We start from the raw sequence: 10073 nt of genomic DNA, 5'->3' as shown, positions 1-10073 counted from the left end.
ACAGTTGTCACTAGCTGTAGGATAGGTCATTGCTTTGAGTACATTAAATACAACTTCATCTCCTTGTACCCTTAGCTTTAACTCTCCTTTCTGAACATCAATTAGTGCTTTCCCTGTTGCCAAGAAAGGTCTCCCCAGGATGATAGGAACATTACTGTCTTCTTCCATATCCAGAACAATGAAATCAGCTGGGAAGATGAACTTGTCCACCTTTACTAACACATCCTCAATGACTCCTCTAGGGTGAGCTAGCGATCGATCGGCCAATTGAAGAGTTACAGTAGTTGGCTTTGCTTCACCTAGCTGCAATCTTTTGAACACTGACAAGGGCATTAAGTTAATACTGGCTCCCAAATCACATAGTGCATTTATCCCTTCAATTTTACCAATAGTACAAGGAATAGTGAAACTCCCTGGATCTCTGAGTTTTGGAGGGAGTTTCTTCTGTAGAATAGCGCTACACTCTTGATTAGAGCCACTGTCTCATAGTCTTCCATCTTCCTCTTCTTTGACAAAATTTCCTTCATAAACTTCACATAACTTGGCATCTGCTCTAGAGCTTCAGCAAAAGGAATGTTAATGTGAAGTCTTTTGAAGACTTCTAGAAACTTGGTGAACTGCTTGTCTAAGCTTGACTTTCTCAGCCTCTGAGGATAGGGTATCTTTACATGATGATCAATACTAATCGGTGGAGACTGTTGTGGTGGTGCTGGGCTATCAGTAGCCTTCTCTGCTGTCGGTGTTGGTGTCGGCACTGGTTGAGCATTTATTTCTACATCTACCTCAACTGGTTGTGGTAACTCAGGCCCATTATACTTCTTACCGCTCCTCAGGGTAATTGCCTTGCAGTTTTCTTTAGGATTAACTTCAGTGGTGCTAGGCAAATTTCCTTGAGGGCGGGTTGCTACCTGAGTTGCTAGCTGGCCCATCTGAGTCTGCAGGTCTTTAATTGAAGATCTAGTTTCAGTCATGAATTGGAGCGAAGAATCTGTACGCAAACTAGGACTTCCACCGCAGGATTATTCTTGATTAAACCGTTGGTTCGATTTCTTTGTTGATAGAACCCACTATTTCTTCGGTTGTTATTCTGGTTGAACCCATAATTGTTGTTGTTGTTGTTCTGTGAAAAATTCCCAATGGCCTTAGCTTCATCCATTGGCAAATCATCCACATCTGCTTGGCACTCCGAAAAGTGATGACTTCCTCCACATAACTCACAAACAATTTGGGCTTGCTTAGCTTGCCCTGCAATGATTTTAGTCAATGCCTCAACCTGAGCTGTTAACTTTGTGATGGCATCGACTTCTAACACACCAGCTACTTTCTTGGATTGACTCCTTTCAGTTGGCCACTGCTGGTTGTTTAGAGCCATCTCCTCCAATAGATCATATGCCTCATTAGCACTCTTTCTCATAAAAGCTCCGCCAGCTGCTGCATCTATTAGAGTTCTAGTATTACCAACCAACCCGTTGTAGAAGTTGTGAACCAGCATCCACTTCTCTATACCATGATGGGGACACCTCCTGATCAGATCTTTAAACCTCTCCCAAGCCTCATGGAGAGATTCATTATCTTGTTGGCAGAAATTATTAATTTCTCCTCTTAGCTTTGCAGACTTAGCTGGAGGAAAGAACTTTGACAAGAATTTTGTTGCCAGATCATTCCATGTAGCAATAGAATTCGGTGGCAAAGAATTCAACCAACTCTTGGCTCGTTCTCTGAGAGAGAATGGAAACAACCTCAATCTAATGGCATCGTCGCTAACTCCATTAACTTTAAAAGTTTCACAAAGTTCCATGAAGTTAGAGAGATGCAAATTAGGATCTTCAGAAGGGAGACCACCAAACTGAACTGAAGACTGCACCATTTGAAGGATGGCGGGTTTGATCTCGAAGTTGTTTGCATCCACTGCCGGTGGCCTAATACATGACTGCACTCCCGTCAGAGTAGGGAGAATGTAATCTCTCAAGCTTCGGCCATTAGCTTGATCTTCCACAGCGCCTCCATTATTACCATTATTACGCCCATTGTTCCCAACATTATTGTTCACATTGGCAGCCATGATTTCTGATGTTTCAGCAGTTGCTGAAACTCTTTCTTGCCTCTTGTTCTTTCGATTCTTCCTGCAAGTTTTCTCAATTTCAGGATCAACTGGTAATATGACTGATTGTCCTTGACGGCGCATGCACTTAGGATTCCTGAGATAAATAAAGAAAATATTGCAAGAAAAAGGTTAGAAAAATCAGCAAGAGAAAATATACCAAAGTAGAAGTTAGTATAATTTTATGTAATATTAATCTTTAAACAATTCCCCGGCAACGGCGCCAAAAACTTGTTGCTATATTTTTAAACACTACGCAAGTATACGCAATCAAGTAGTAAATCTCACACAGGTGAGGTCGATCCCACAGGGAATTGGATTAAGTACCACTAAATTATACTTATGATTCTATTCGGTAAATCAAAAGCAATTACGGTTTAAAAACAGTAAAATTTGAAAGAAATTCAGAAAACTTAATAACACAGTTTAAAGTTGAGCAAGATGAGACAATAGGGAGGAGAATCCTGTTGTTGTTTACCCAAATTGTTAATGATTAATTACTATCCTATTCTTGGGGTGAATGACAGATTATAAAATAACCTAGCTCCTTTCAGATCTTCTAGATTCTAAATCACATGTTATCTAATTAATTCCTTAATTAAACTAACATGAAATCAGCATTAAGCAATAATCTACTCGTCACATAAGTCATGTAAATACTTTCGTTTCACATAGAACATCGATTATCTTAATTTTAGCATTCTCAATTCTCACTTTTCAGATTTTGAATTGAGATCATAGAGCATGCACAAGGTGATCAATCTTAAACATGAAATTAAACACAAATTAAGATAATTTCACACACACAAGAATTGAGGAATGGTAATTAAACATTAACTAGGAAAACATTAAACAACAATCATCATCCTCCCTAAATGGGAAATTTAGTTCAGAAACAAATCCATAACCATTCCTATAGCAATATTCAACATAAATAAATTAAAGAGGAATAAAGAAAAGAACTGTTTAAGGGTGAATTCTGGATCTTCACTTGAATCTCTACGCTCTTCCTGCCGCTCTCAGCTGTGTTTTAGGGTTCCAAATCGCTCTCCCTGACTTCCAATCGCAGTTTTCTATTTATACTTGAAATTTAGGGTTCGATGGACGAAAATACCCCCGGTCCGTACGGGATCTCGCCGCGGCCATGCTTCCTCTCGCCGCGGCGAGATTATGCCAAATTCAGCCTCTCTCTGTTTCTCGTATCTCGCCGCGGCGAGACTCTTCATCGCCGCGGCCAGATATGCAAAAACTCAAAAATGAAGTTTTTCTTCGGCTCAGCACGTCTTTCAGTGAATTTCTGCACCCGAGACCTCTTTTACTCCAAAGAACCTGAAAACATAGAAAACAAGCGTAATTCCGTCCCAACACAGCTAAGAATGCACATAAATCGGATCCATAACATAGGCTAAAAATAGCCTAACAGTTGGCTCGCAACAGATTTAACTATTACAGTACAATTTCAACAACAACCCACGATCCATACTTCTAAGATTGAAACCTTCGTCTGATGTAACTTTTGGTCAAACCCAGCAACATTCGTCTAATGCAACCTTCGGTCAACCACCTAACAACCTTCATCTGATGCAACCTTCGTCTGATTGTGTAAGTAATAGTATAAGAAGTATTTTAGCAATTAAAAACACATAAAATATATAAATATTATTACTATTTTATAAAACTATTTTTATAAATAAAGTATCAATTTATATTTTTTATGTAATAATTTATTTTACAATACCATTTTTTATATTTTTTTTGTTAAATACTCAATTGTAAATATAATTTAATCGAAAAAAACGTATTTGGTTAAAATAGTATTGGGTGATTCTACAATGCACCCCTTTAAAAAGTATGTACCGATACACTCTTTACTTGTTTCGGCATCTCGAATAATTTTTTAATCTAATTATTTTACATATTCATGTACGTTATTGTTAGAAATATTTTACCAGGATCTAGATTTGCTAACAAGTATGTTTGATTAACATCCTAATATGAATTCTAAAACAATAAAAATAAACACATAAGAGTTTAAGAAAACCTTACAGTGGGTGCAGCGGAATATTATGACTCCTTCCGTTCAGATCTCTAGCCCTTGATTCCTTTCTGTAGCAGAGCATCACCAAGATCTGAACCTGGATCTCTTTCTCTCCTTCTTTGATGCTAATTTTCCATAGTCTTACATACTATGATTGAGGTACCACTTGATGTGTGTGGGCACTACTCATTCACTCAAGGGTTTCGAAATAGAATAGAAGAAAAGAGAGAGAAAGCGGCGTGTGGCTTTTCTCTGAAGGAAACAATGTGTGAAGTTGTGAGTTTCCTGAAGCCAACACTTTCTATTTATAGAATTTCCTCTAGGTTTAGGTTAGAATTGTATGGCATTAAAATAATGAAAACTATAAATGGCAATTTCTTGCAATGTGGCCGGCCATACAAAAGGAATTAGGCCTCACTTTGCAATTTTTCCATTTTGTTATTTTTCATTCCTATTTTCTCAAAAATGCCAATTTTCCAATTTAACCTTTTCAAATGCCAATTCTAATTATTTAATAAGTTGAAAATAATTATTAAATAATATTGCCATTTAATATATTTATTAATTTAGACATATAAAGTCTCTTAATCAATAAATAAACCTAGAATCTCTTTTCTTTACAATTTCGTCTTTGCTTAGTGAAAATTCATAAAGTAGACATAGTCTAACTTTTAGAATTATAATTGATTAATTAAAATCAATTAACTGAGTCTTACAAGCAGTATGATCTCAACTAGTATGGAGACCATGGGTCTATATAACCGAGCTTCCAATAAGTTGAACCGAATTTACCAAGTAAATTCCCTAACTTATTAATTCCTTATTGAATCCACACTTAGAACTTGGAATTGCACTCTCAGTCATATAGAACACTCTATATGTTCCATGATATAGACACGTCATTAGTTATCCATTGTTATAACCCTAATGTGATCAATGATCCTCTATATAGATGATTTACACTGTAAAGGGATTAAATTACCGTAATACCCTACAATGTATTTTATCCTTAAAACATTTAACCATGTATAAATGATATTTCAGCTAAGTGAAATGAGATCTCCACCATTTATTTTCGTTTGGTTAAGCTCGAAGGAAATCATCTTTTACTTTCTATTCACCAGATAGAAGCTATAGATTCCATATTTATGTTAGCGTTCCCACTCAATTGCACTACCGTGTTCCAAAAATTTACGTATCACCCTGACCCAAAAGTAGGCTTAACTAACAAATCAAAGAACACGAGTAACACTCTTGAGATTGAACCTAACCATATCAGGATTAAGATCATTTGATCTAGGATCAAGAGGTGATATTGAATTGAATAGATATTACGGTAAATTTTAATATATATATAAGCAAAGTTCAATATCGGTCCCTTCCGATGTATACTCCATACATCCGATACTGGTAAACTTTGCCAATGTCTTGGAAAGGACATAACACTTTTCCAAGGTGTTAGAATACCTATCGCTGATTATACCATGTCAGTCTAAATCCAGTGTTCTGACAAATCAGGGAATAAACTTTTGAACATATACTTAAGATTATATTCCATTGTGCTGACAATACTATAATCTTTAACAAATTCATATGTTCTGGACTTAAAAAGAATTCATACATTATATACATATAATCATGAAATAAATCATGTGAACCATGCTACATAAAATGTTATTTATGATCTTTATTAATAAGTAAATCTGATTATATTGAAATGAGTTTTATTTAGGGCATAAAACCCAACAGTTATAACTATTTAAGATAACCTACAAAATTTTGAAGAATAATTTACAATATAGAAAACAATGTTTAAAACAGTGTATTTTACACGACTATAAAATAAAATAGTCACGTGTGCAACACACTGTTTGAACGTAATTTTCGGCGTGTTAAACTATTCTAAATTTCTTAAAATTTTGCAGGATGTCTTAAATAAGTATAACGTACATGACCATGAGAAAAAATTTAACTAAAAAATTATTTCGGGTGCTAAAAGAGACAAGAGTGCATCAATGTATCTATTTTAAAAGGGTCTATTGTAGAATTTTCCAATAGTATTTTGCCAATAAAAAATTTATGGGGTCAAATCGGTAAAATTTCAAAATTGGGAAGACAGGAATAGGATAGAAGTGACCATAAAACAAATCCTAAAAGTTGCAGAGAGAACCAAATCCGGAAATCCCTACAAAGAGGGCCGCCATTGTTGTTGTGAGCTTCAAATTCCAATTTGTTGCTTAGATTGAAAATTCTCAATGTTGAGTTTCCTTCCCAAACCTCAGTCCCGCCTCCAACGTATCATCCTCTCCTTTCTCAATACCAACTCCAACTGTACTGCTACTAATGGCACTGGCAGAGCTAACGTCGGCGGCCATGGAAGTCCAGTTACCCTCAAATCCTTCTCCACCCTCTCTCTTTCAACCTCTTCCTCTTTGACAGCCGAAGGTCTTAGAGAGGAGCTTTTAAGCGTACCAAGGCCAGTAAAATCTCTCGGCCTCTCAACTGAGGCTTCCGCGGCGGTGGCGCAGAACATCGGCCGTGAAACTAGAAACAACACCGACGATGACGTTGCCCTTTTCAGTCGATACGGTTTCTCTTCCGATCAAATCGATAAAATCTTCACAAGAAGCTTCCAGATCCTCTCAGTGAAAACACTCGAACCCAAGCTCAAATTCCTCTCCGATAGCGGAATGTCCCGCGAAAATCTGGTTCGAGTCATCTCCGCCGACCCTCTAATCCTCAACCGAAGCTTGGAGAAGCAAATATCCCCTTGTATTCGGTTTTTGAAGAGCTTCTACGGCAGCATCGACCACGTGGTTTCCCTCTTTTTGGTCAAGCGCGGCACTTGGGTTCTCCACCAGTTCTCGGAAACAACAGCGTCCAATGTCGAAACCCTGCGGAATCACGGCGTCTCAGATTACAACATAGCGAAAATGTTCGTAATTCGACCAAAAGCTCTAGCCTGGAGCGTGGACGCATTCACTGAGCTCGTGAAGGAAGCTAAGAGTCTTGGTTTCAACCCATCGAGCTTGATGTTCATCCATGGAATGGCCAGTCTGTCGGGGATGAGAAAGGACAAATGGGTGTCCAAAATCGACGTTTTCAAGAGCTTTGGTTGGTCTGAAGAGCAGATTCGGGGTCTGATCGTTAGACAACCACAAGTAATGGATGCCTCGGAGGAGAGACTGAAGAGGGCATTGGAGTTCTTTACCACCCAGTTGAAATGGGGTCTTAGTGATTTTTGTAAGTACCCTAATGTTCTGTTGTTTAGCTTTGAGAAAAGGATATTGCCAAGGACTTCAGTGCTTCAGATTTTGCTTTCGAAACATCTTATGGATAAGAAGAGTATAGGCACGGCATTGTTGCTTCCGAATGACAAGTTCTTGAAAAGATTTGTTGAGCGTTATCAATCGGACATACCGGAGCTCTTAGACTTGTTTACCATTACAAATGTTGAAGAAGATGTTGTATGCAGTGGAAACTAAGGTGGCATCTCTAACTTGTTATCTCTATTAATGGATATTTATTTTTGTTGTAGTTAGTCCCATTTTTGGACCATTGGTTTGGGAATGATAGAAATACAGGATTATCAATAAAAATTTAAAAAAATAGTAGTTTTTTCTTTTATCAATATTTTGTTGGGTTTATACATTTCATTGGTGTAAATTTTCACTCAAATGGAAGAATTTATCTGGTACCGTTAAGATTGATCGAATTTTTAATTAGTGGAAGTGAAAAAAGTTCGAAAAGAAAGAAGAATGAACCACTTGAAACTCTTACAAGACTTGCTAATAGTTTAAGACAAGGTTAGATAGTTGAAGTCAATATGGGATGGGACAGAATCATTTTGGCCAGGAATCGGTTTTAGATGAGCTGGGCATTCTTACATACTTACATAGACAGTGTAAATGGAGTTTTCTTTCCTCAAAGGTGGAAACAAATGCCCCCATTCCTATAAAGGCATTATATTTCATAAAAATTATTATAAATGATGTAAAAATACAAGGTACATACTACATATGTTAGAATCCATAAATAGTCAACTTATAATCCCTCAATGTACTTAAATATACATAGAAAAAGTCAACATATAATCTGGACTACATATCAGTCAAGAGAATTAAAGAAGCTACAAGGGAACACCCTCCCTCCTGGCCAATGTTTTGCAGCTCAAAAACATATTCTTCAACTTCAAGACACCTACATACATTGGCCTCTAAGACATCTAACTCACTGTCAACAATTAGACCAGGATTTAAGCATTTTCATAGCCACCAGGAAATTTGAATTTTGAAATGATGTATAATTAAAAATACGTCTCAAGCCTCAAACTAACTTTATTTCATCGTATGTTGTACATAACTCAGCCACTGGAGGAGTTAGGGCTGAGACGGACCTAGGTACTAACCCCTATGGGGCTGTAGCCATAGCCACCAGTGAAAAAAAATTACACTTCAAAATGCTGAATATTTTATGTTTAATTTGATAATTACACTGAAATAGCCGTAAATATTTTGTTATAGCAATTAAGTTCCCCATGAAGTAAAATTCTTGAGTTCACTGGTTACTGGTTAGAGCTGTTGAACATACCAGAATTGATAAGCTATAACAACACTTCTTCCATATCCGTTAACGAATATGTTACTCAAGGTTGTGCGGGAGAAAATGGTGGTCTAAGGCAAGGTAAAATTATGGGGCCTTATTTATATAATTTTTTTTAGATATTTCATTGCAATAGAAAATTTTAGTTTAGTAAAAAATGTCTACACAGTTGCCACTATACACTAAGTTAAATATTTTGTTTTATATTATAGTAATTTACGGCATAGATACTTAAGTTTAATTTTCGGTTTTATGTAGGTACTTGACAGTTAAATGTTAAGTCATTATCAATGTTTTATTTTCTTATTAGTATATTTAAATTTAAACTATTTTTTTAAAAAAATAAAAATGTAATGATTTACTTAACACTTAACATCCAGTTACTTACAAAAATTTCAGAATTATAAAGTTAAATATTTATTTGTAACTGAAAATTAAACTTAAATATTTATGCCATAAATTATTCTTATATTATTATTTATTAAGTTTTATTATGTAAAAATAAATTGAATTATTTTTTGGGGGTCGGTAAGCGGGCCCTAGCCACGCGACTATTTCTAAAATCGTTCTTGATGCTACTACTCTCCTTGCTCACTCCCACTCCTACTAACACTAGATACACAATACATTTAGGATTGAGCATCAGTCGGTTTAGTCGATTTTTTTTCTATATTAAAATCCAGAATTTGGTTTTTGGTCTGGATTGGTGCAATTTGAAAACCGACCGACCAATTTAGAACCTATCTTAAAACCGACCGTTTTGAACATCGGTTTGGTCAGTTTAAACTGCCCAAACCGATCCTCTTCTTTTTTTCTTTAAAATATGATCCAATTTATTCTATAAACACATTATTCTACATTTTACAACTACAAACATACAAATTAATTATTCAAAAACTAATTATCTTATTCTTTTAATTTTAATATTAATAAAATAATAATATATTATTATATATTATTAGTAACTACAATAGATAAAGCCAAAAAAAAAAAAATAATAAATTAATGTATATGTATAACGGTTGGTTCGATTTTTTCGATTAGTCTATTAATTTAAAAAAACCAACTAATTAATGGTGGTTTTAACAGTTAATGGTTTTTTCGGTTTTTAGTTCCGTCAGTTTTGATTCTAACAGTATTAGATAAGTCGGTTTGAACAATTTTTTCAATTTTCTAAATTTTATGCTAAGCCCTAAACACATCCTTCTTTCTTAGAGAAAAAAACATCCACGTTAATATACAGCTGACCTTGAGGAGGGAAGGGATTTTACTTTTCTTATTACCATGAGTACCACTGAAGTCATTCAAATACTTTGCACTCCACCAAATTCT

At 35.6% G+C, this 10073-nt stretch overlaps 1 protein-coding gene and 1 non-coding gene across 2 annotated transcripts; both read left to right on the top strand.

Annotated features, from left to right (window-relative positions):
- The first annotated feature begins 1502 nt into the window (after positions 1–1502).
- LOC115708445 (small nucleolar RNA R71) lies at positions 1503–1609 on the top strand. Its single transcript, XR_004009944.2, has one exon. It is a non-coding gene; the product is annotated as a small nucleolar RNA R71 (small nucleolar RNA).
- A 4575-nt stretch (positions 1610–6184) lies between these two features.
- On the top strand, positions 6185–7770 carry LOC115704308 (uncharacterized). Its single transcript, XM_030631522.2, has one exon. The coding sequence runs from the start codon at positions 6395–6397 to the stop codon at positions 7622–7624; it is 1230 nt and encodes a 409-aa protein (XP_030487382.2). The 5' UTR covers positions 6185–6394; the 3' UTR covers positions 7625–7770.
- The last annotated feature ends 2303 nt before the right edge of the window (positions 7771–10073 follow it).

This window comes from Cannabis sativa, chromosome 1, assembly GCF_029168945.1.
Source record: "Cannabis sativa cultivar Pink pepper isolate KNU-18-1 chromosome 1, ASM2916894v1, whole genome shotgun sequence".
NCBI classification, from domain to species: domain Eukaryota; kingdom Viridiplantae; phylum Streptophyta; class Magnoliopsida; order Rosales; family Cannabaceae; genus Cannabis; species Cannabis sativa.
This window is presented reverse-complemented; position numbering and strand designations above follow the sequence as displayed.